We start from the raw sequence: 27,551 nt of genomic DNA, 5'->3' as shown, positions 1-27,551 counted from the left end.
GTCCCTTGGTCACCACGCATTTCTGGGAGATTTTATTTATTTTCTTCCATGAAGACAGACCCAAGGCAACTTTAGTTTCTCCACATAAATTCTCCTTTACAGCAAGGTCATTAATTAGTCCTTTCTCATTACGCAGTGCCAAATCCAAAATAGCCCAATCCCTAGTTAGTTCCTCAATGCTTTGTACCAGAAACTTAGCTTGTGCACACTCCAAGAATTCAAATTCTATAGCATTAGTGCTGACTTAATTAACCCAGTTATGCAATTTGAAGCAACTCATTTTTGCTGTATTACCTTTACATGCATCTCTAAGTTCCAACATTGATACTACCATTTCTATAAACTGGTCTTTAAACTATTTTAACCAATTTTACTTCCCTTGCTGTTTACTAGCTCCATCAAGCTGATTCTAGAACTTGACCCTTTGAATGAAAATCCTCTTACAAATGTACTGATGTAATCTCTTATTAGGAATGCTATCATAGTTTGTCTTCCTTTTTGTGTATCCCTCCTAATTATAGCATATCCATGGATATTCAGTTCACAATCTTGGTCACCCTGTAGTTATATTTCTGTAATAGCAATGAAATCATATCCATTTACATCAATTTGTGCATTCAGAACATCAAGATTTTTGCAATACTTATTTAGAGTGCCACTCCTTCAGCCTTGAGAAATAATTCTCCTTTGCATCCTATTTGACGCTTGCCATTGTTTTATCTGTCTTCTGTCTGTTCTGACTACTCTTCGACTAGTTTTGTTTCCTTTGGCTCTGAGGTTCTTCTTAGATTCCAACTTCCAGACAAACTAGTTTAAAACCTCAACCACAACATAAGCAAATCTTCCTGCAAGGATGTTAGATCTAGTCCTGTCAAAATGTAACCCATCCATCTCATACAGTTCCCACTTAACCCAGAACCGGACCAATGCCTCCTACACTGTTTTCTAGCTTTGTGTTCAAATGCTCAATCCTGCTATTTCTATGGTCACACAAGATAGGACTCTCAGGAGTAATCCTGAGATTACTGCTTCAGAGATCCTCCTTCCTAGCTTCGTAATCTACTTCCAGAATTTTATGCCCCTTCCTACTAAATAATTGGTACTGATTTGGACCAGGACCTCTGGGTGTTTATCCTCTGTTGAGTATTGTGCAGCTGTTATGTGATATCCATGACCTGGTACCAGAAAGGCAACATATCCTTGAGTCATGTATATGGCTGTAGAAATACCTGTCTTTTAACATAAAGAAACCTTGTTAATGTTGCTTTTCCATTCTTCTTCTTCCACTCCGATACAGTTAAGATGCCCATTGTGCATCTGACTTGACTCTGACTGCACTTCTCTGAGGCACCATCATCCTTACCAATATCCAAAGCGAAGAACCAATGTGTACGCAAGATCATTTCATGGATTCCCCCAATACCCACTTGATTCTTCCATTCCTTATCTGCCTGCACAGTACTAAGCTGCAGCATGACAGATACAGTTCCACAGTGGGTGAGGTGTGTGTGTGTTGTGTCAGGACAGATTGAGTGAATCCTTAGACAGTATAAAGGCAATAGGAGTATACTTAAGAAGGAAATCAGAAGCAAAAAGGAGACATGAGATAGCATTGGCAAATAGAGTTACGGAGAATCCATAGGTTTTTACAAATACATTAAGGACAAAAGGGTAACTAGGGAAAGAATAGGGCTCCTCAAAGATCAGCAAGGCTGCCTTTGTGTGGAGCCCAGGAGATGGGGCAGATACTAAATGAGTATTTTGCATCAGAATTCACTGTGGAAAAGGACATGGAAGATATACAATGTAGGAAAATAGATAGTGACATCTTGAAAAATATCCATATTACAGAGGAGGAAGTGCTGGATGTCTTGAAACGCATAAAGGTGGATAAATCCCCAGGACCTGATCAAGTATACCCTAGAACTCTGTGAGAACTAGGGAAGTGATTGCTGGGCCTCTTACTGAGATATTTGAATCATCAATAGTCACAGGTGAGGTGCTGAAGACTGGAAGTTGGCTAACGTGGTGCCACTCTTTAAGAAAGATGGCAAGGACAAGCCAAGGAACTATAGACCAGTGAGCCTGACGTTGCTGGTGGGCAAATTGTTGGAGAGCATCCTGAGGGACAGGATGTACATGTATTTGGAAAGGCAAGGACTGATTAGGAATCATCAACATGGCTTTGTGTGTGGGAAATCATGTCTCACAAACTTGATTGAGTTTTGAAGAAGTAACAAAGAGGATTGATGAGGGCAGAGCAGTGGATGTGAGCTATATGGACGTTCGACAAGGTTCCCCATGGGAGACTGGTTAGCAAAGTTAGATCTCATGGAATACAGGGAGAACTAGCCATTTGGATACAGAACTGGCTCGAAGGTAGAAGACAAAGGGTGGAGGTGGAAGGTTGTTTTTCAGACTGGAGACCTGTGACCAGTGGAATATCACAAGGATTGGTGCTGTGTCGACTAAATTTCATCATTTATATAAATGATTTGGATGTGAACATATGAGGTATAGTTAGTAAGTTTGCAGACGACATCAAAATTGGAAGGTGTAGTGGACAGTGAAGAAAATTACCTCAGATTACAGTGGGATCTTGATCAGATGGGCCAATGAACTGGGGAGTGGCAGATAGAGTTTAATTTAGATAAATGCAAGGTGTTTCATTTTGGGAAAGCAAATCTCAGTAGAACTTATACACTTAATGGTAAGTTTCTAGGGAGTATTGCTGAACAAAGAGACCTTGGAGTGCAGGTTCATAGCTCCTTGAAGTAGAGTCGCAGGTCAATAGGATAGTGAAGAAGGTGTTTGGTATGCTTTCCTTTATTGGTCAGAGCATTGAGTATAGGAGTTGGGTGGTCATGTTGCAGCTGTACAGGACATTGGTTAGGCCACTGTTGGAATATTGCGTGCAATTCTGGTCTCCTTCCTATCAGAAGGATGCTGTGAAACTTGAAAGAGTTCAGAAAAGATTTATAAGGATGTTGCCAGGGTTGGAGGATTTGAGCTCTAGGGACAGGTTGAATAGACTGGGACTGTTTTCTCTGGAGCATTGGAGACTGAGGGGTTACCTGATAGAGGGGTTTATAAAATCATAAGGGGCATGGATTGGATAAATAGTCAAAGTCTTTTCCCTGGGATAGGGGAGTCCAGAACTAGATGGCATAGGTTTAGGGTGAGAGGGGAAGGAAATAAAAGAGACCTAAGGGCCAACATTTTCATGCAGAGGGTATATGGAATGAGCTGCCAGAGGAAGTGGTGGAGGCTGATACAATTGAAACATTTAAAAGGCATCTGGATGGGTATATGAATAGGAAGGGTTTGGAGGGATATGGGCAGGGTGCTGGCAAGTGAGACTAGATTGGGTTGGGATATCTGGTTGGCATGGACGAGTTGGATTGAAGGGTGTGTTTCTGTGCTGTACATCTCTAGCACTCTATGTTGTGTATGTGTGTAGTTTTGATGACTCTTGGATTACACTTCACTCCAAAGACTTCTGCAGGTCGTCTCAGACTTCCTTTTGGAGATGAGGTGAAATCTAGTGCTAAGAAATCTTTATTGGATGGTCATCTTTCATCACAATTCTGGGGCTAACCAGGTCACATACTCAATATCATTACTACAAGTTGTCCCATGCTTCCTGACAATAGAAACAAGCTTTTTTGGCACCCTCCTCTGCCACCACAGGAATTGCAAAACCTCCTCCCTCACCTCTATCCAAGGCCCCAAAGGAGCCCTCCACATCCATCAAAGTTTCACCTGCACATCCACCAAAGTTTCACCTGCACATCCACCAATGTCATTTATTGTATCCATTGCTCCCGATGCGGTCTCTTCTACATTGGGAAGACTGGACGCCTCCTCGCAGAGCGCTTCAGGGAACATCTCCGGGACACCTGCATCAATCAACCCCACCGCCCTGTGGCCCAACATTTCAACTCCCCCTCCCACTCTGCCGAGGATATGCAGTTCCTGGGCCTGTTTCACCGCCGTTCCCTCACCACCCGACGCCTGGAGGAAGAACGCCTCATCTTCTGCCACGGAACACTTCAACCCCAGGGCATCAACGTGGACTTCACCAGTTTCCTCATTTCTCCTCCTCACACCTTACCCCAGTTCCATCCTTCCAGCTCAGCACTGCCCTCATGACCTGTCCTACCTGCCAATCTCCCTTCCCACCTATCCACTCCACCCTCCCCTCTGACCTATCACTTCCATCCCCAACCCCATTCACCTTTGTACTCTTTGCTACCTTCCCCCACCCTCCTCTCTGACTTATCACCTTCACCCCCACCCCCATTGTACTCTTTGCTACCTTCTCTCCAGCAGCCCCCCCCCCTCCCCCCACCCCTCCATTTATCTCTCCATCCTGGAGGCTCCCTGCCTCTATACTTGATGAAGGGCTGTGCCCAAAACGTCGATTTTCCTGCTCCTCAGCTGCTGGCTGACCTGGTGTGCTTTTCCAGCACCACTCTAATCTAAACTCTGGTTTCCAGTCTCACTTTTGCCTAATAGAAACAAGCTGCCTTCGCTGGGTATCCTCCAGGCTGTCCACTGGCAATGTCCTATTGGCATTCTCAATTATTGGTAAATACCTTTGTCATTGAAATTAGTGACCTAGATGGATATCCTATTTTTTTTTATCCACAGATATGAAGGTGGATCCCAAACTTACACCAAGTGATATCTCTGTTGCATGTGACATGTGATGCTTTAGCAAGGGCTGATGTTGACCAATTCGAGACTGCTGGCATGAGCCTTCAAGAGCATCACTGGCGGGAGTAAGTAAATAAGCAACCCAATTCCCTACTATTTGAACAGATTAAAGGTCCAGTTCAGGCTGATAGCCCTTGATTAGATGAAGTAAGCTCAAAGATCCCTGATCACCATCTTCAAACCTTAATATACTGCTCATGCCAGTCACCATACGTACTTTCCAAGGATCCCTAGTATCGCTCAACACATTGGACTAACACTACGAGTATTCTCAACTTTCTTACACCCAGTGGAGTATCGGTCGGGTCATGAGCTACCAGATACCCAAGATATACAAAATGTAACTGAGGCCAGATAGGGAGAGCACATTGCAACCATGAGAAACTGTTCCTCCCCTGTAAAGCAGAGACCCAGAAGTGACGTTGATCACTCACACCCTTCAGTAAGATGCTCTCCGGAAAATTAGTCACAGTCTGTGTGAGATGTTCCTCGGAGTGTCAGTGCGGACTTGATAGACCAAATGACCTGAATCCATACTGTAGGGATTTTAGGAGTGAATTATTCTGATCTTGAAAGCACTGTCTGAAAGGGTGGAAATGCAGATAAAATGCAACATTTAAAAAATAGAAAATATAAAGAACGTTGCACAAACACAAAGGGAAAATGCTACAAGACTGGGGAAAGAACAAGGAGATGAAGCTTAATGTTGCATCAAACACTGCAGGCAAGATGAAAGTTGTAAGGTCACAGACACGAAAATTAACTTGTTTCTTAGGTACACCTAAGTAATTCCAACATTTCTGTTGTTTTATTTGCAATTTCTATCATCTGCTGTGTTTTGTTTTTATGTTGCGTTGGTTCATATATAACTAGTTTTGCAGTTGATAGCCTTAGCTTCTGAAATAGAATAGACTGTTAAATAACAATGAATGAGCTAGCTTACTTCGAGTACAGTTGTTCTTTTATAACTGTACAATATTCTTTTATAACTGTACAGTATTTGGATGAACATACATCAGTGAGCACACACGTTTAGAGAGAACAGTTGAATTACTTTATTAACGATGCCACGTGTACAATTCTGCTCAAAGGGTCCTCCATGATTCCCCATGAATTACAGATTAAAGGACGGCGAACTACATTGATAGCTTCCATTAGAGTTCAGTAGGGAATAGGACGTGCGTGCGCTCCACATTCTCATGCGTTAGTTGGGTAAAACTGGCAGGCTTCATGCAGAGAGGAGTTTGCAAAGCCCCAATTCCGTGCCCGGTTAGTGACGGAGTGGAGTTGTCAAACTTACCGATCCTTTGTACTTCTCTAGTGAAATTAGCTTCCCTCTAATGTTCACAATCTTAAATGAGTAAAAATTTTTGTTTTTCTCTTCGGTTGGCAAGACAAGTAAGAACAGAGATATGGTCGCCACAAGTAACATGACTATGAACAGTAAAAGGGAGCGGAGTTGTGGGGGATAGGCAGTTTTACTTGGCGCTTGCTGCTTCTTCTGAGCTGATTCCTGCATTTCTGACTGGCTGTTGCGCCCGACCAAACACATTCCCAGCCGGATCCCACACGATCAGCGAGCCGCACCAGACGTGAGGTGGTGCTGCAAAACAGTCGTAATGAAGTCCAAAAATCTAACTGTCGCCAAGAAAAAAAAATTCACTTTTCAACTACGTGTTCCTGTCCCATCCAGCGCTTCTGAAAGAATAATCTATATCGGACAAATCGAGTCACATCTCCTGGATTCGGAATAAACTTTAGTTCACCTTTTACCTGCTAGGTACCTGGACATATTTATTAAACGTAGAATACTCAGGACAATCATAGCTTTTAACTTCAGTAGGTAAGAAAACCGAGATGGCCGAATGGTCACTCCTAGTCCTGAATCCTGTGTTCATGGGGATAATATGCTTCAACTTCCCAAAAAGTGAGCTTTTCCTTGTCCAATGTTGTCTCTAAACTGTTCTCTCTATACGTGTGTGCTCACTGATGTATGTTTATCCAAATACTGGGTTAAATGAATATCAACCAATAAAACTAATATGTGTCCCCTTGTAAATGGACATAACCAATAGAAGAGAATCATAAAATAAACAGAACTTTTACAATTGGTTAGCAAAGATTTCAGTATTATCCATTCTTAGGTACTCCCTCAGGTTTGAGAATGACTGGATTCTGCTCCAGTGGATTCTAAAATGGTCCATATGTCCAATACTAATAGAACTTTTAAAAGTTTATTTAATAAACTAGAAAATTAATTTACTGTGAAAGTACATATTCAAAGCTGTAAAGCTGATTAACACCTGTTTTCAACAGGAAACTATAAATATTTGCCTTCTAAATAAAACCTGCACACACAAAAATTAAAGAAAACAAAAACATTGTTGGCAGTGGTTAATTTGGCCAACAATTCTTAATTTTTAAAGGAAAAAAGGATAAGGTATGATATAACTAAGATGGCTTTCAGTGTGCATTCTGGCAAATATAGAGGGGTGATACTATTAACAGTTGTAACAAAGAATGTTGCAGCTGCAGTTTATTTAGGAATTATTGATAACTCAAGTTTTTTTTCAGGAGAACAGCTAGATCAATGTTTGTATTATCGCACACTGGATCCTCCAACAGGATTTCCTCGGAAACGTGACAGGATGTAAAATAACTGAATTCCAAACAATATCCAAACAAAACTCTGATATTCATTAACTTAATCATTTGATTTCAAGTAAATAAGTCCAAGCAATCACCTTAAGTCATGTGAATTCTAAGAAGTCTTGAAGTAAAACGTCCCACTGTCATTATCGTGACCCATTTTAAAAAGTATATTTCCAGCACTCCAAATGAATAACTGTCCACAATCTTTTAAACATGAATCCTCAAAAAAAAGGGTCTTCATCACATTAGGAGAAAATAATCAATAAACTGGATGTTGAAGCTTATTCTCACACAGCACACTATTCATCAGTCCTTTGCTATAAAATAAAAAGTAGTAAAGAGGGTCTTTAGTGGCGAATAAACGATATGGTCCAAACACAAGTCGTGAAACATCCTGAAGGTATGTAACGTCCTGACTGACAAGACGGACTGTATTCAACCACAATCCATAATCTGACATTTTCCTCACTCAACCATTACCATCAAATGGGAGAACAACCCTCCATCAATGAAGAGTGCAGGAGGGCTTGCCAGAAGCAGCACCAGGCAAATCTAAAATTGAGCTGCCAACGCAGTGAAGCAACAGCACAGGATTATTTGCATTATCAATTATATAATCAGTGGCACGGTGGCTGAATGGTTAGCACTGCTGCCTCAGTGCCATAGAACCAGGTTCGATTCCAACCTCGGATGACTGTCAATGGAGTTTGCACATCCTCCCTGTATCTGCGTAGGTTTCCTCTGGGTGCTCTGGTTTCCTCCCTAAACTGCAAACGAAAGATATGCAGTTTAGGTGAATTGGCCATGCTAAATTGCCCATAGTGATCAGGAATCTGTAGGTTAGATGCATTAGTCAGGAGTAAACATAGGGGAATGGGTCTTTGGAGGACTTGATGGGCCAAAGGGCCCGTTTCCATACTATAGGGATTCTATGATTCAGCTTGCAATTGACAGGGTTAACTGATCCTACAGCCAACAGATCAAAAATGTGCAGTACTATCATATCTAGTTGGGAATACTGATGGATAATTAAAACAATGAATCAGAGGATCAGTTTCCAAAAAGACGCCTATCCTCAATGATAGGGAAGCCCACAAAATTAGGGCTAAAGCATTTGCAACCATCTTCAGCCAGAAGTGCCATGTGGATGATCCATTTCGGCGTCCTCCTCAGGTCCCCAGCAAAGATACCAGTCTTCAGTCAATTTACTTCACTTCATACCATATCAAGGAACAACTAAAAACGCTAGATTCTACAAAAGTGATGGGACTGACAACACTTTGGCAGTAGTACTGAAGACTTGTGCCTCAGAACTAGTTGTACTCTAAGGCAAGCCACCCCCATTCCAGCTACAACATTGGCATCTATCCAGGAATGTCAAAAATTGTGCAAGTCATAGAGATGTACAGCACAGAAACAGACCCTTCAGTCAAACTTGTCTATGCCAACCAGATATCGTAACCTAATCTAGTCCCATTTACCAGCACTTGGCCATATCCCTCTGAACCCTTCTTATTCATATATCCATCCAGATGCCTTTTAAAATACTGTAATTGTACTAACCTCCAGCATTTCCTCAGGCAGCTCATTCCATACACGTGCCACCCTCTGTGTGAAAATGTTGCCCTTAGGCCCTTTTATATCTTTCCCCTCTCACCCTAAACCTATGCCCTCTAGTTCTGGACTCCCCCACCCCAGGAAAAAGGCCTTGTTGGTTTATCCAAGCCCCTTATGATTTTGTAAACCTCTATAAGGTCACCCATCAGCCTCAGCCTATTCAACCTCTCCCCAGAGCTCAAATCCTCAACCGTGGCGATATCCTTGTAAACCTTTCAAGTTTCACAACATCCTTCCAATAGGAAGGAGCCAGAACTGCACGCAATATTTCCTAAATTGGCCTAACCAATGTCCTGTACAGCTGCAACATGACCTCCCAACTCCTGTACTCAACACTCTGAACCAATAAAGGAAAGCATACCAAACGCCTTCTTCACTATCCTATATACCTGTGAGTCTACTTTCAAGGAACTATGAACCTGCACTCCAAGGTCTCTTTGTTCAGCAACACTCCCTAAGACCTTAGCATTAGTCCTGCTAAGATTTGCTTTCCAAAAATGCAGTACCTCACATTTTCTAAATTAAACTCCATCTGCCACTCCTCAGTCCATTGGCCCATCTGATCAAGATCCCGTTGTATTCTGAGGTAGCCTTCTTTGCTGTCCACTACACCTCCAATTTTGGTGTCATCTGCAAACTTATTAACTATACCTCCTACGTTCACATCCAAACCATTTATGTAAATGACAAAAAGGACTGGACCCAGCACTGACCCTTGTGACATTTCACTGGTCACAGGCCTCCAGTCTGAAAAGCAATCCTCCACCACCATCCTCTGTCTTCTACCTTCAAGCCAGTTCTGTATACAAATGGCTAGCTCTCCCTGTATTCCATGAGATCTAACCTTGCTAACCAATCCCCCATGAGGAACCTTGTCGAACACCTTACTGAAGTCCGTATAGATCACGTCAGGTGTGTCCTTTCCACAAAAAGCAGGACAAACTGAACTCTGTCAATGGCCACTCCATTAGTCTACTCTCAAACATTAGCAAAGTCTTGGAAGGTGGTGTTGGCAGTGTTATCAAGCAGCACTTATACAGCAATAAAATGCTCTCCATCACGCAGTTTTATTTCTGCCAGACCCATTCAGATTCTAACTTCATTGCCGCCTTGATCCAAACATGAACAAAAGAGCTGAAATCAAGAGGTGAGGTGAGAATTACTGTCCTTAACACACAGGCAGTACTTGCTTGAGTGTAGCATGTAGTAGCCTGAGCAAACATTAATCCAATAGGAATGAAGGAAAAACAATCCACTGGTTGGAGTGATAATTAGCACAGTTGTGGATTTAAGGTTAATCATCCAATTCCCAGGACATACCTCCTGAGCAATTCCTGCAGCGAGCCTAACCATCTTAATCAATGACTCACCTTCCATTATAAAGGTAGGAAGTAGGAATGTTCATTAATGACTTCACAGTTTTCAGCACCATTTGCAATTCTTCAGGTATGAAATGGTTGGAGCCCATATGCAGTTAAGACAACTTTTCAGCTTGCACTGATAAGTGGCAAGTATCAGTCACACCAGACAAGTGCCAGGCAATGGCAATTTTCAACAGGAAAGAATCTTTCTTCTGGCTTTGCAATTCAATGGCACTGCCTTCACTGACTACGTCAGAAGTTGAGAACTATGTGACACGAAGTCACTTCTGGTGTCCTCAAAATCAGGCCACCATCTACAAGGCACAATTCAGGAACATAATGGAATAATCTCCCCTTGCGTGAATGAAAGCATCTTCAATACACAAGAAGTTTGTCACCATCCAGGACAAAGCAGCTCATTTGAGGGCACCCCATGTAGAACCTTCAATATTCACTCCCATTAATACTGACATGCAGATGGTACACACCACTGCCACTGTAAGGTGTGCTATAGCAATTTAAACTTGTTTCAACAGCACACTCTTAACTAATAATCTTAACCATCTGGAAGACGAAGGCAGCATACGCATGGGAACATTTGCCTATGCAAGATTCCTGCCAAGCTACACACAATCCTGATTTGGATCTATATTGTAGTTCCTTCACTATTCACAAATCAAAACATTGGAACTCCCTTCATACAGCGCTGTGACATCCCTGCACCACAGACTGCTGCAGTTCAAGAAGTCAGTTCACTTCCATTTTCTCAAGAGCAATTAGGGATGAATAAAACCTGCTCGAGCCTGCTGCATAGTCATCCCATGAAATAATAAGCAGTAGCTTAGACTAATTGGACTAAATGGCTTGCTGCTGCATATTTTCTATATATTTTGGATTGTTCATACAACCACTAGTATGTGAACAAAAAAAAGTTTCATTTTTAGAGCCTTCATTGTAGTTTCATACAGTCAGACCTATGGGAATAATAGCACCAAAATATATTTTGTTTTGCTTTTATAGAATGTTTACTCTGATTGGATTTCTACAGCCTATTTTCTTCAGCCACCTAGGCCAATGTTTGTAGCAGGAAGGGCCAGCACAAACTGTTTCCACCTGCCACTGATGCTCCCTCTAAGTGTCAAAAAGTAAAACAGGGCTCTCTTATAATGCAGTGGTAGTGTGCATATTCCTGGCCCAGGAGACCCAGGCTCAAGTGCCACCTGTTCTAGAGGTGTATAATAGAACAGGTTAATTAGAAAAACATGGCTGTACCTCTCATATTGGAAACTATAATTGAGAATACAACCCACATTATCTTAGCTTGTAGGAAGTCTGCTTAAATGTTATTCTTTTTTCTAGTTTAACCTGTTTGTTCTATTTATATCAGTACAGTAAACACAAAACATTGAATCAATTGACCACATTTATCAAGCAGTTAGACTTTGCATCACAAATAATTTGTGTTATTCTATTCAGTTGGATCAACCTATTGTATAAATATCACCTAAGATTTATAATGTTCAGAGAACAATACAACACAGTACAGGCCCTTCAGCCCTCGATGTTAAATTGATTTTCATCCTATCTAATCTACACTAATCCATTATCATCCATATAATTATCCAATGAAGTTCATTCAGTGCATTGTATTCAATCTGCTCTTAAATTCAAGATAAAAAAGGCACAATTTACACATGCAGTTAAGAAAAGATTGTATTTCTTTACTTTATTATGAGAAGACAACAAATGCTATCAAACTAAAAAAGGGGAAAATAAAGCATAGAGGTTCTGATGATTTACTTTATTTCAACAATGCACATCAATAATGTGGGGAGGGCAGCATTGAGTGCACACATCAAGTGGTCATGGAAAGTTGGTGTGGATCTTTTTGAACTAGTGCAGACCTTGTAGTAAGGAGTGTCCACAAATGCTGTTAATCAAGAACTTTAATTTAGTATTAATGAAATAAGAATATAAGAAACATTAGTAGGAGTTGGCCATTCAACCCTTTGAGAATCCACTGCTATTAAAAAGGTAAGGATTGACCTATCTCAACTGCAACGTCATGATTTACTACAAAAGGGTGGTAGATATTTGCAACTCTTCAAGTGGTAGTTGTAAACAGGATCAGTTAATTTTAAATCTGAAATAGACAAACTTTTGTTTAGCAAACGTATTAGGGATTTGGGCCAAAAGCAGGTATATTGAGCTAGGCCACAGATCAGCCATAAGGTAACAGGGTTGAATAGCTACTCAAGTTGCTAAATTCTTATAAACCCAAATCATATCATTCCTAATTTTGTGTTTAAAAAAATCTATGACTTACTGAATACCTCATGAAAACTCAAATGTACTAAATTCTGTGGTTCCTTAGCTACACTGCTAGTTTCACCTTCAAAACTTGAATGAGAGCAAATGAATTTCTTTTCATAAAACTAATGACTCTGCCATGATCTTCAAATCACCATGTCCTGAAAAAGATATTACTGCTCCCTAGGTAACTGTCTTGTGCAACTAACTGTATGTAGGTTATGTTTGAGCATAATCTTTATTTTAAAAAATGTTTTTTTCTATAAAAAAAGACGTTTTAAAGTTAAATAGTAATAAACCCTAATGGACAATTGTTTATATTTTCTCTTGGCAGATGTCTCCCAGCATGGATACCAGTTTCACAACAAAAGCTGGGCCAGCATCAAAAGTTTAAGTCGCCATACTCCATGAAGCTCCCCTCTCAGAGAGAAAATGACTGCTGGTGACTTCGCTGGAAGATCGCCGCGTCTTAGACGAGGAAGTGCAGAAATTAAACCAACGCTATTGACATCACTCTGCATTACAAACGAGCCTCTAGCCAACTGAGATAACTGACTGTCAAAATACCTCACCGGAACGGCCATTTCTTATACATCTAAGCGCCTACACCGTTAGTCTGCCCAAACGTGATCATTTAGCAGCGGCAAGGACAATCCAGAGCTGATCACTTGCCATATAATGGTTACCAACGAGGATACCGAAAGCCTGAACTCGTTTTAACTCCCTCTCGAACATCTAAAATGCTGTAACACCGCCGTTTGGGAATGGCGTCATTGACCCTACGACGCAGCACCACCGCCCTCGGCCTATACGACGCGAAGCCTCCCGGGACTTGTAGTTTTCTACGGCCGGAAGTTAGTGTTTCTATCTGTGACGCCACAGGAAGGCGTCGTCGCGCCTGCGTACTGTTAGTTTTGTTTTGTGGATGGCCTGCTGAAGATCGGGACGATTTAGCCGAATAAATAAATGGTGGGACGCGTTGGGGAGCGCTGGTCGACCCTACCGGTAAGGGTATAAGACTTAAGCGTGGGAAGTGATCATAAATTATTGTGAAATATAGATATAGAAAGTCACCAAGTAAATCCGGTTTGCGCTTGTGGGCAGAAATTTCGGCGCTTTCGGATTGCTCTTGTCTTTTAGGCCAGTGACAGGTTTAAAGCGCCGGGGGGAGGGAGGGAAGGGGCACAGGTTATTTACTAAAAACGCATCTGGGGAAGAGCTATACATTTAACCCAATCGCTTGTCCCAAAGATTCAAGAGTGTCTTAACCTCCTCAGAGAGCCACAAGTGTTATCGGGCTAGAGGTTGCACTTTGGCCAGTTGTTCTGATCTGTTCCTACCCGTATGATATCATTAATCCTGCTGCTGTTTGTAGGTGTGTGACTGTTTACGTGGAGAAAATAAATATTTAATTTTATGCACAGTTTATTTCCACCTTTAAATTCCCATTGGTTTTTATTTTATGCACACATTTGGCCAAAATTGAAAACCATTTAAACCAGAAAAGCCAAAGTGAACGTGTTGAAAACAAGCAAAATTGGAAATGAGTTTTCATAAGTAACTCTGGAGATCACTCGTAATCATATTTACCCTGGATTGAAAACAGATGATGCTGAAGTCTCCCAAATTCACTGGAATAAGTTGTAAATGATGTGCATCAATATGTTGTGCGTTTAATAAAATTTGCAATATTGTATTTGCTGCCTCGACATCAACAATGAAAATTGTACCTCACCTACATACTTGTTTTAGAGTTTTATTTTAGGAAGTTGTTGTCTCGCTCACTTTCTTCTTCCATTGGCAGAGGAACACCGCTATATTTCTGGCATCATTGGTTAGAAAACCTAACTTTCCTCTGCAAAAATCAATTCTGTAATCATGGTTTGTTTATATGTATTATTGAGTTCTGCTCCTTTTTAAAATGAATATCAGTCAAAAATGAAAAGCATAGTTACTTATGTGCTGGAAAGTTGATGCTGTAAAGGGAAGACTCATAACTGTACATTTTTTAAAATCACCTTTGGTGTGTCAGGAAGAGAGAAGATGGCCTTGTGGAGTTTTACATCGCAACCATGACATTTAGTTGAAATGAATGTACAGAAAGAAAAAACATTGAACTGACTGAACTGTACTTGTTAAGCAATCTAAAGTGAACGCCTAAGTCATTTGTGCCTCTAATTTCCAATGTTGCCTTATCACTGCAATTTTTTTTATTTGTTTTGTCATTCATATACAAACTTGACAACTTGGCATCACATTGAGATCATGCATATGGTAAATGAAATGAAATACTCAAATACTACAAAGGCTGTTACCTCAGTTTTTAGTTGCAAGTTGTTAATGTGGGCGGCACGGTGGCACAGTGGTTAGCACTGCTGTCTCACAGCGCCTGAGACCCGGGTTCAATTCCCGCCTCAGGCGACTGACTGTGTGGAGTTTGCACGTTCTCTCTGTGTCTGCGTGGGTTTCCTCCGGGTGCTCCGGTTTCCTCCCACAGTCCAAAGATGTGCAGGTCAGGTGAATTGGCCATGTTAAATTGCCCATAGTGTTAGGTAAGGGGTAAATGTAGATGTAGGGGTATGGGTGGGTTACGCTTCGGCGGGGCGGTGTGGACTTGTTGGGCCGAAGGGCCTGTTTCCACATTGTAAGTAATCTAATCTAATCACTGGACACTAATCTGATGAATCTTAACTATATGCTACTGTGCATATTACATCAGTGACATTGCATGCATACTCCATTCCTATGGTTACCAATCTTCTAAAATAAAGGTCCTCCACACCATTAGGAAGCAGATGAAAATTGGTGAATAGATTGTGTGACTAAATCATGCAGAATTAATCATAGAATCACTACAGTATGGATGCAGGCTATATAGCATATCAAGTTCACTCCAACCTTCTGAAAGGCATCTTACCCCCCTACCCTATAACCCTGCAATTTCCATGACTAATCCACCTAGCCTGCACCTCCTTGAACACCATGAGCAATTTAGCATGGCCATACTGCCTAACCTGTCTATATTTGGACTCTAGGAGAAACCGGAGCATCCAGAAGAAACCCATGCAAACATGGCAAGAATTTGCAAATCCCACACACATTGTTGCCCAAGGGTGGATTCGAACACAGGCCCCTGGTGCTGTGCGGCAGCAGTATTAATCATTGTGCCACCCCACTTTCTGATTTGAACTCTAGTATTTGACTGTTGCTGTGGAGTGACTTATCAAGTTACCAGAGGGCCATGGTGTTGCTCTCGCGTTGGAGAGTGATGCATAGTGGTTTAACTTGAGGATCACCACACCTTAAGTAAGGGAGATGTTGAGAAGGAGGGCTCTCCTTTGTCGGCTTAACCAGTAAGGGAATTGAACCCGCACTTTGGTATCACTGCATCACACACCAAGCACCGTTTATTCTTATTTGTTTGATCACTAACAACTTGGCTTTTTGAGATACCAGTAGGTCAACCATTCCTAATTTTTAAAAATTTTTCTTTCACTGCCAGAATAAAGAGTGAGGGATAGCTTTGCATAGTTACCCATATCTTCTCTGATCAAATAGACCATCAACTAGGTTTTGTTTATTCATAGGATATGTGCTTTGCTGGCTGAGTCAGCATTTATTGCATATTCCTAGATGCCCTTGAGAAGGTGATAGTGAGTTGTCTTCTTGAACCACTGCAGTACTTGGGGTGGTGCACCTGCAGTTCTGTTAAGGAAGGAGTTCTAGGATTTTGTCTCCGCTTCACTTAGGGAATGATGATATGGATCCAAGTCAGTATGCAGAGTGGTTTGGAAGAGAACTTAGGATGTATTTACTGCCCATTCCTCGAAGATAGTAGTGGTCATGGATTTGGAGGATTCTACCTAAAGAACTTGGTAAATTTCTACAGTGCATTCTGTTGCTGCTATGCATCGGAGGTGGGGGCTGAATGGCTGGATGCCTCATGCTTGGTTGCTTCTCAATTACTTTTGCATTAGAAGGACAGTGAAATAGGAGGAGTAGACCTAAGTCCCATTGAGTTAGTTCAACAATTCAAGATAATTTTTGCTAATCTTGAACTCTACTTTCTGAATTGTACTTTAGCATTTGATTGTTACTGAAGAACGACTTGTAAAGTCACCATATTCCCATAGGGCCAAAAGATTGCTCTCTCATTAAAGAGTGATGACTCGTGGTTTAACTTGAGGGTCACCACACCTTAGGCAAGGGATAATTTGGAGGTGCCGGTGTTGGGTTGGGGTGTACAAAATTAAGAATCACACAACACCAAGTTAATAGTCCAGCAGGTTTATTTGGAAGCACTAGCTTTCAGAGCGCTGCTAAGTAGTGAACTGAACTTACTGACCCCAAGACATTCATTCTATATGAGTAATACTCAAGCAATAAATGTGATAAAAATTCTCTGGCACTTCAGATTTCCCTCAGTACTGCAATTAAGTTGTCCATCTAAATTATGTCACAAAGTTAGAAAATGTGGATTGAACCCACAGTTGTTTAACTCAAAAAATCTAGATAAAGTAAATCTTTTGTATTGCTTTTTGCTGTTATTTCAGTCAGTGCTTTAAAAGAAATTGCTCGTATGTTAAATATAGTTTGCCTTTAACAAAGCCCTTATAATCTCATTTTCTACCTCTCTACTGTTATGATTTAGAAAGCCAGGCAGTGAAAGATAGGACTGCAGTCTAAATGTATATACACTTTATATGCTTTACAGAAATGCACAAAATTTTCAACCTGCTCCTATATACGAATATTGATTCTTATGTTTGAAAAGTTCCTGTTGCTAATCTGCCACACGCTCATTTTGCACCTAATTAATGCTGGCAGAATCCGCCCTGTTCAATTCTGCTACCTTCCAGTCCATCACCCTCAAGTAACAAAGACGTTCTGGATGTAGGTTTGCTCGCTGAGTGGGAAGGTTTATTTTCAGACATTTTGTCATCCTACTAGGTAATATCTTCAGTGAGCCTCCGAATGAAGCACTGGTAGTGTAGCCCACTTTCTATTTATATGTTTGGGTTTCCTTGGGTTATATGTCATTTCCTGTGATTACATCATTTCGCATGGTGACGTCATTTCTGGTTCTTTTTCAGTGGGTGGTAAATGGAATCCGGATTAACGTGTTTGTTGGTAGAATTCCAGTTGGAATGCCATGCTTCTAGGAATTCTTGTGTGTGTGTCTGTCTGTTTGGCTTAACCTAGGACCTCGCATCCTAAGACAAACCAAACAGAGACACACATGAGAATTCCTAGAAGCATGGCATTCCAACCAGAACTTTATCAACAAACACATTGACTCGGATCCCATTTACCACCCACTGAGAAAAAGAACCGGAAATGATGTCGCTGCAGGAAATGACATCATAAACCCAAGAAACCCAAACATATAAATAGAAAGTGGACTACACTACCAGTGCTTTATCTATAGGCTTACTGAAGATGTTACCTAGTATGGTGACAAAACGTCTGAAAACAAACCTTCCCACTCAGCGAGCAAACCTACATCCAGAACCTCTTTGTTACTTCTTCAGAAACGTAATCAAGTTAGTGAGACATGATTTCCGATGAACAAAATCATATTGCCTATCCCTAATCAGTCCTTGCCTTTCCAAATATATGTAAATCCTGTACCTCAGGATTCCTTCCAACAATTTGTCCACCACCAATGTCAGGCTCACTGTTCTGTAGTTCCCTGGCTTTAAACCACCTTTTTTAAATAATGGCACCTCATTAGCCAACCTCCAGTCTTCCAGTACCTCTGGCTATTAATGATACAAATATCTCAGCAAGGGGCTCAGCAATCTCTTCTCTCACTTCCCACACAGTTCCAGGGTACTCCTGAGCAGGTGCTCCTTTATGCATTTTAAGACATTTTTCAAGATGTTGCCATTTATTTCCTCATGTTCTCTATCTTCCATATCCTGCTCCACAGTTAACACTGATGCAAAATGCTCGTTTAGTATGTCCCATATCTCCTGCAGTTCCACACATTGGCAGCTTTGCGGATCCTTAAGGGGTCCTATTCTCACCCTAGTTACTCTTTTGTCCTTGATGTATTTGTAGAATCCCTTTGTTTTCTTCTGAACGTTACTTGTCAAAGCTATCTCATGTCCCCTTTTTGCTCTCCTAATTTTCCTCTTAACTATACCCCGACTGGCTTTATACTCTTCAATGGGTTCACTTGATTCCTGCTGTCCATACCTGACATATGCTTCCTTCTTTTCTTGACCAAAACTTCAGTTTCTCCAGTTGTCCAGCATACCCTACACCAACAGCCTTGCCCTTCATCCTAACAGGAACATACTGTCTCTGGATTCTCGTTATCTCATTGTTGAATGCTTCTCATTTTCTAGCTATCCCTTTACCTGTGAATATCTGCCCCAAATCAACTGTTGAAAGCTTTTGCTTAATACTGTCAAAATTGCCTTCCTTCATGTAGAACTTTAACTTTTAGATCCAGTCTATCCTTTACCATCACTATTTTAAAACTAGTAGAATTTTATTCCTGATGAAGGGCTTTTGCCCGAAACGTCGATTTCGCTGCTCCTTGGATGCAGCCTGAACTGCTGTGCTCTTCCAGCACCACTGATCCAGAATTATGGTCATTGGTGCCAAAGTACTCCCCCACTAACACTTCAGTCACCTGCTCTGCCTTATTTCCCAAGGATAGGTCAAGTTTTGCACCTTCTTTAGTAGGTACATCCACATACTCAATCCAAAAATTTTCTTGTATGCATTTAACAAATACCTGTCCATCCAAGCCCTTCACATTTGTTGAACTTAAAGCACACTGGCCCAGGAACCAGTCTTGGATGCCTCTTTTAAAAAAAAGCACTTTGCATATATTATTTCATATCCAGGCTCTTTGGAATATTTAATCATATCGTTTAACCAGTTATTTCTTACTCGATCCCCGCACTTTGTAGTTGATAGATATTCTTTAGGATGGAACTTTGCATGTTTTAGGAATGAATTGTCATATTGTCACTTCTTCAAAAACATTGATGCAATTTGTCAGTTAGGATCTTCTTAACTTAAGCCATATACATCGCTATTTATAGATCCAAAAACTTGATAATTTTTAGATTTACTGCTGGTAATCAACTAGGGTGGGCAAAAATGCCGACCTTGCTAGTGACACCTACATCAACAACAAAACTATTTTAATTGTTTTTGTCTGTTTGTCAACAATGTTAAGTGTGGGTATCATGTCTGAAAGTTTTCAATCCAGTGGGATATGCCCAGTCCATTGACTATTCCATGATGGTTATCAATACCTCTGCTAACACTGTGCAATAAATACCTTCGAGCCAGTAGAATTTATTTAAAGAACATCTCTGCTTGTGTTAGAATTCACCTTCATTGATAGTGATCCTGAATTTTGAGGGAGCGCATGTCGTCTTTCTATTTCCTTGTGAATTCTCTAAGGATATTTACTGTTTTGTGCATATTGTCACTTTTGAGGCATTTACTTCATTTCTGATATTGTCTTGATCTTCTACTGTTAAAAGTATTTCATCCTTTTATATTTTGCCTCTACAAATGTGCTTTTTGCTAAATGTATTTTGACTCTTCTGACTGCCCTTTTATAGTATGAGGTTGTTTATCTTGGGTATTTATGTCTTACATGCCAGTAATTCTTTTAAAAGTATTCCATTTGTTTTCTGTTGAAATGTGACAAATATCCTTTAATCCATTTGACTTAATTCATTAATGTCACAAAAGATTAATTTTTGTTCTGTGGAGAAGTTGAACTGAGTTTGAGCTGTGCAGCAATCCCTGAAGACAGAGTTAACCATGACCTTGAGCGAGGAATTTGTTTGCAATTTAATTTTTAATAACTTAAGTAAAAGGTTCATTGCACTACCATTCTAGCACATAATGGAGTGGAAGCTAGAGTCTTATGGTTAAAGAGTAATCTCCAAATCTCAAATATGCTGTAAGGAATAGTCAGTCTGTGTCATAATTTTGTATTTGGGCAGGGACCTTTGCATTACAAATGATTATAGTCTGACCCTATTTACTGGTCTGTGTTTTGTTTTTACAGTGACAAATGCTACCAATACCTGCAACTCGTTTTCTTCGAGATGAGATTGCTGTAGGATCTTGTAGAAATCAGGCATGAGGAAATATTTAGGAATAAAAAGGATTCAGTGCCAGAAATTGAAATTTCAGTTTAGAATTTCCTAAATCTGTGATTGAAGAAACTGTGGCAGTAAGTTGGACTGGTTGGATCAGAACTGAATTTAAACTGTCTTAATGAAGAATAATTTAACATTAATCATATTTTAAAAGTATTGCTAACCTTCAAATATGAAACTTGCTCAATCATTAATGTCCACAGATACTTTAGCATTTCTCTCCATTTTGTTCTAGTGGTGGCATTTCGAAGCGTGTCTGGCTCTGTGGCTCTATAATCACAATGAATTATTATTATATTGACCTTGAGCCCAGAAAAGTTGCTGGGAGGAGCTACGGTGCAATAGATTGGCTGCTTCAAATGCATTGGAGTCAAGTTTAGTATAGACTGGTAAGTATTATTGTTGCACAGTAAAAATTTAGTCAGTTTCTAAGTTCTACTTTTTGTTAATCTGTCTGTTTCAGATGCAGTAGCAAATATTGATAATTGTTTTTCATTTCATAATATTAAACACTATGTTCTGACTCCCACATGCTTGGTTGTCACAGTATTAGTAAATTCTCATTTTAGTTTAATTGTTACTGTTTTAACTATTTGATAACAGAATATCAGGTTATGCTACTGTTACTCAAGTCTGGTGTTGAATGAATTAGATGAGCTGCAAAATAAAATTATTGATGTCAATTATCGTTCAGCAACTTCAATATTATATCATTTCGGATAAATTTGATTAGATTGACAAGATACAAGTTCATTCACTGTTGTAAATTAAGTAATCTAGTTTACTAATTAACAGGTTCTAATTCCTGGTTGTGTTTGAGTGCCTCCCCTTCCCACTTCACTTTGCAGAGTATGTTTAGGAGTGACCTTTTCCCTAGCTTCTGCTGAAACTACAATGAATTGACTGCTGGCAGATGCATAATAGAAATAAATGTTCTGATTTTTTTCAAATCCTCCATCTGAGGATATTTGTTAGTTCATAAGATATAGGAGCAGGATTAGGTCATTTGGTCCATCAAGTCTGCTCTGCCATTCGATCAGGGTTGATATGCTCCTTACCCCCGTTCTTCTTCCTTCTCTCCATATCCCTTCAACCCATTACCAATTAAAATTCTTCTAACTGCTCCTTAAATTTACTCACTGTCCCAACATCCACCACATTTTGGGGTAGCAAATTCCACAGATTCACAACCTTTTGGGAGAAGTAGTTTCTTCTCAATTCTGTTTTAAATTTGATACGCATTATCCTAAGACTATGACCTCTCGTCCTAGAATGCCCCACAAAGAGGAAGTATCTGCTTCATGTGTATTTTATCCACACCTTCTGTCATTTTGAAGACCCCAGTTTGATCACTCGTCATCTCTGGGATCAATCTATTGAATCTCCTCTGAACTGTCTCCAATGCCACTACATCTTTCCTCAAATATGGGGATCAAAACTGTCCACAATACTCCAGGTGCAGTCTCACCAATGCCTTACATAAATGCAAATACTTCCTTACCTTTATATTCTATTCCTTTAGCTATAAAAGCTAACGAATTAGTAATTATTAGAACAAATAGATATGCTATCTCTCCACAGTGTTGCACATGTTGATGCTTGAATATTGTATCTTTATTTCCTCAAATACATTGTAATAACCTAGCAATAATATTGCACAGCAATCTTATGTTTGCTGCAGTTGCTTTAAGAAGAAGGCTTTTATGCTTTACTTTCAGTAATCTTGGAGTAATTGAAGTTATTGCTTCATGACAGGAGCTGCTAATCGAGAACAAATGCAACAAAAATGGAGAGTTTATTTGTACTCCTTACAACACCCTAATTAACAAGGTTCTGATTTCAGGTGAAAACCTGACATTGAGATCTTATTATGGGATATTCTTTGAAAATAATCAGAATTAAGTTTTTGATAAGAATTTAAAATTTGTTTCTGAACATCTTTATTTTAATTTTGGTTTAATGATGCTCTTTAACATTGCCATTTTGATGATTTTCAGTCACCCCTCTGTTAAGTGCACTAGTCTAAATTTTTGAAAAAAGATCTTTTTGACCTTTTTGTGACTTTGAAATAACTGATCTATTGCCAATAGCTATTTCAACTGCAAACAAAATGCCACAATTTATACTATTCTATTTAAATACAATTGATCAATCCTTATTGCCAGTGTAATTCATTGTTTTCTGACTGGATTGATTAGGTTAAGAGTGCATCTATGCAAGCATCTGTAATTACAATAATCCTTAATCAGTATTGCTTACGTTTTTAACAGGAATTCAACAAAAGCTGTTTGTTCCCCTGTGTTGTTGAACTGCATTAATAAGTAATTAAGTGACTGATGAAAAGATTTTGATTTTAAGAAAGAGGAGAGCAGGTTGGCTGTTGACAAAGAAAGAATACTAGAACAATGGAAGAAGCTAAAAACATTAAAGATGAAGTGCATAAACCTGGGAAATCACCTCGCCGTGTCTGTGGAGAAGGTAAGGACTTGAAAGTTACTGTACAGAATGACATTGAACAAAAAGCTTCGAAAAGTCTAATTGAGGGAACCTCTCGAGACAGTAGCAAAGCTGTTTCAAACTGGAACAACAAAAAATCAAAATGGAATGAAGAACTAATAGAAAGAAAGAACAGTGAAAAAACTGCAGATGTGAAATTGGGCAGGAATAGCAAGCAAGACATGTTAAACTGTATAGCTAGCTCAAGGAATTCAGGAGCACGGAATATACGCGATCAAGGTCACAGCCAAGGAAGCCGGGCATCGAGTGGAATAATCTCAGTTGAGAAAATAAAACACAAGCAAGTTAAGACACAGCAGCAAGTTCTTGGGAAATTTGCAAACTCTCATACTAGCAGTGGCACAAAGGCTGTGAATGAAAAAGATTGTTTACCTGTGAAACCAAAGGAACCGATGAAATTGGTGCCTGCAGCACAACCAAGCAAGTCTTCTGTGCCTACAAATAGTGATAACCACAGTAAGACTGGGAAGAACGTGCAGGATGTTAAAGAAGTGGAAAAAAATCCAGAGGTTTTTGGTAAGGTGGATTATTACAGGATTATATTTCAATCAAAACATGTAATTATTTACAAATTTAGACCATGATTGAAGGCATTTCATAAATGAAACTTAAACTGTCTATTATGAAAATATTCCAGTTACAATTCTTCTGAAATCACAATAGTTTTCTGTGACATTTTGTTTCTGCAGGTACATATACGATACAAATATGTAAGTGAAATACTTCATTCACTGGGCAAATGATCTAATCACTCACTTGCATTATTGCTTATAAATAGTGGTTATATATTTGATATTAATATGCAATCATCTGTTCCTTAGACTGAGTTCAATAATCAGAGTACCTTTCAGAGCTAAGCAAAATACTGTGGATGCTAGAAATTCGAAATCTCTTCCTTTTTTTTCAGAGTCCTGTTCAGATTTGGAAACTGAAAAATGCATTAGTTACCCCTCTGTCCTTTCACTTCTTAGACATGGGTTTGAATTCTTAAAAGATTGAAAGGTGCAAAAGATTTTGTCTCGGACTGCAAGTATCCTATATAAGCTGTCTGAACCGAATTTCTAATGGTTGTGAGCCCTTCGTTTACCACAAGAGTGGCAAATTTGAGAGAAGAGGTCACAAGAAAGGCTTTCATGGAAAATAGAAATCAGGTGTTCCTTTGAGCTTCAGAAAAAGATAGACTGTTAAGACAAAGTTGAGGAAGCTTTACTCTACTTCAAAATGCTCTGTTCCAGACTTAGGAATGCTTTTTGCTGACATTAGGTGCCCAAAGTAACAGAGTATTCCATTCTTGAGCAAACGTATCAATCACATTGAACACAAATTTCAGCAGAAAGAGAAGAATGTCCAATCACTTATTGTAGCTATATACCAATAGACCTGACAGAGCACATTGACAGCGGTGTGCACCATCTACTAGATACACTGCAGCAACTCACCAACCTTACTTCAACAAACTCATGACCTGTATCATCTAGAAGGGCAAGGGCAGCAGATGCATGGGAATGCCATCACGTGCATGTTCTGCTGCAAGCCGCACTTCATCCTGACTCGGAACTATATTATTGTGCCTTTACAGTCATTGGCTCTAAATCCTACAGTCCCTTTACTCCAATTTTTCGTAAGATGAGATAGAATCTGGCCAAAGTGGACTGGGAGCAACTACTTGCAGGAAATCCACATCAGAGCTTTGGGAGATAATCAGAAGGGTAAAACTGGGAATGCAGCGACAAGTTGTTCCCATAAAGGTGAACAGTAGGATCAGCAGTTTCCAAGAACTGTGGATGTCAAGGAATGCATCCAAGGAACAGGAGAATCGACGTTTCGGGCATCATCCCGAAAGTAGGGCTGATGCCCGAAACGTCGATTCTCCTGCTCCTTGGATGCTGCCTGACCTGCTGCGCTTTTCCAGCAACACATTTTCAGCTCTGATCTCCAGCATCTGCAGTCCTCACTTTCTCCTCCATGTCAAGGAATGGACAGGTTCGGTTCAGGGAAGAAAAGAAAGATACCAAATGCTCCAAACAGCACTGCCCAAGAAGAGTATAGAAAGGGGGCTGCTTCAAAGAGAAATTAAGATTAAGGTGGTGCTGGAAAAGCACAGCAGGTCAGGCAGCACCCAAAGAGCAGGAAAATCAAAGTTTCGGCAAAAGCCCTTCATCACGAAGGGCATTTCCTGATGAAGGGCTTTTAGAGTCATAGAGTACAGCACAAAAACAGAGCTTTTGGTCCAACTTGTCCATGCTGACCAGATATGCGAAACCAATCTAGTCCCACCTTCCAGCACCTGGCCCTTATCCCTCCAAACCTTCCTATTCACATACCCATCCAGATGCCTTTTAAATGTTGCAATTGTACCAGCCTCCACCACTTCCTCTGGCACCTCATTCCATACAATTACCATCCTCTGCGTGAAAAAGTTGCCCCTTAGGTCTCTTTTATATCTTTCCCCTCACCCTAACCTATGCCCTCTAGTTCTGGACTCTCCCACCCCAGGGAAAAGACTTTGTCTATTTATCCTATTCATGCCCCTCATAATTTAGTAAAGCTCTATAAGGTCACCCCATAGCCTCCGATGCACCAGGGAAAATAGTCCTAACCTATTCAACCTCTCCCTACAGCTCAAATCCTCCAACCCTGGCAACATCCTTGTAAATCTTTTCTGAACCCTTTCAAGTTTCACAGCATCTTTCCGATAGGAAGGAGACCAGAATTGCACACAACATTCCAACAGTGGCCTAACCAATGTCCTGCACAGCCACAACAAGACCTCTCAATTCCTGTACTCAATACTCTGATCAGAAAAGGAAAGCATACCAAACGCCTTCTTCACTATCCTATCTACCTGGTGACTCCACTTTCAAGGAGCTATGAACCTGCTCTCCAAGGTCTCTTTGTTCAGCAACACTCCCTCGAACCTACCATTAAGTGCATAAGTCCTGCTAAGATTTGCTTTCCCAAAATGCAGCACCTCGCATTTATATAAATTAAACTCCATCTGCCACTTCTCAGCCCATTGGCCCATCTGGTCAAGATCCCATTGTAATCTGAGGTAACCTTCTTCGCTGTCAACTACATCTTTAATTTTAGTGTCACCTGCAAATTACTAACTATACCTTTTATGCTCACACCCAAACCATTTATATAAATGACGAAAAGTAGTGGAGCCAGCACTGATCCTTGTGGAATTCCACTGGTCACAGGCCTCCAGTCTGAAAAACAACCCTCCACCACCATCCTCAGTCTTCTACCTTCGAGCCAGTTCTGTATTCAAATTGCTAGATCCCCCTGTATTCCATGAGATCTAACCTTGCTAACCAGTCTCCCATGGGGAACCTTGTTGAATGCCTTACTGAAGTCCATATAGATCACGTCCATCGTTGTGTCCTCATCAGTCCTCTTTGTTACTTCTTCAGAAAACTCAATCAAGTTTGTGAGAAATGATTTCCCACGCACAAAGCCATATTGACTATCCCTAATCAGTCCTTGCCTTTCCAAATACATGTACATCCTGTCCCTCAGGATTCCCTCCAACAACTTGCCCACCACCGAGGTCAGGCTCACTGGTCTGTAGTTGCCTGGCTTGTCCTAACTACCTTTCTTAAACATGGCACTACATTAGCCAACCTCCAATCTTCCGGCACCTCACCTATGAGACTATCGATGATACAAATATCTCAGTAAGAGGCCCAGCAATCACTTCCCTAGCTTCCCACAAAGTTCTAGGGTACACCTGATCAGGTCCTGGAGATTTATCCACTTTTATGCATTTCAAGAGATCCAACAATTCCTCCTCTGTAATCTGGACATTTTTCAAGATGTCACCATCTATTTCCCTACATACTATATCTTCCATGTCCTTTTCCACAGTGAATACTGATGCAAAATACTCATTTAGTATCTCCCCCATTTTCCGTGGCTCCACACAAAGGCTGCCTTGCTGATCTTTGAGGGGCCCTATTCTCTCCCTAGTTACTCTTTTGTCCTTAATATATTTGTAAAAACCCTTTGGATTCTCCTTAACCCTATTTTTCAAAGCTACCTCACGTCTCCTTTTTGCCCTCCTGATTTCTCTCTTAAGAATCCTCCTACTGCCTTTATACTCTTCTAAGGATTCACTCGATCTATCCTGTCTATACCTGACACATGCTTTCTAAGTTTTCTTAACCAAAACCTCAATTTCGTTAGTCATCCAGCATTCCCTATACCTACCAGCCTTTCCTTTCACCCCAAC

General features: G+C 40.4%; 2 protein-coding genes across 10 annotated transcripts in view; one reads left to right on the top strand and one right to left on the bottom strand.

Moving 5' to 3' along the window:
- Positions 1–13,481, bottom strand: part of gpx7 (glutathione peroxidase 7) — a 31,577-nt gene extending 18,096 nt beyond the window's left edge. The window contains exon 1 of one of the 3 annotated variants that reach the window (XM_072574317.1): positions 13,332–13,481. In XM_072574317.1, the coding sequence (XP_072430418.1) occupies positions 13,332–13,394 (63 nt within the window). In that variant the 5' untranslated portion in view covers positions 13,395–13,481. Of the gene's footprint in view, positions 1–6,019; positions 6,313–13,231; positions 13,302–13,331 lie in introns of those variants that run through there. The other 2 variants (XM_072574319.1, XM_072574316.1) reach the window with 2 other exon arrangements.
- Positions 13,482–13,537: 56 nt separating this feature from the next.
- LOC140479924 (terminal uridylyltransferase 4-like) overlaps positions 13,538–27,551 on the top strand; it is a 106,586-nt gene continuing 92,572 nt past the window's right edge. For 3 of the 7 annotated variants that reach the window (XM_072574312.1, XM_072574309.1, XM_072574311.1), the window contains exons 1-4: positions 13,547–13,664; positions 20,707–20,874; positions 21,036–21,189; positions 23,071–23,833. In XM_072574312.1, the coding sequence (XP_072430413.1) occupies positions 23,206–23,833 (628 nt within the window). In that variant the 5' untranslated portion in view covers positions 13,547–13,664; positions 20,707–20,874; positions 21,036–21,189; positions 23,071–23,205. Of the gene's footprint in view, positions 13,665–20,706; positions 20,875–21,035; positions 21,190–23,070; positions 23,834–24,006; positions 24,028–27,551 lie in introns of all 7 variants that reach the window. The other 4 variants (XM_072574313.1, XM_072574314.1, XM_072574310.1 and 1 more) reach the window with 4 other exon arrangements.

This window comes from Chiloscyllium punctatum, chromosome 7 (assembly GCF_047496795.1).
Source record: "Chiloscyllium punctatum isolate Juve2018m chromosome 7, sChiPun1.3, whole genome shotgun sequence".
Classification (NCBI taxonomy): Eukaryota; Metazoa; Chordata; class Chondrichthyes; order Orectolobiformes; family Hemiscylliidae; genus Chiloscyllium; species Chiloscyllium punctatum.
This window is presented reverse-complemented; position numbering and strand designations above follow the sequence as displayed.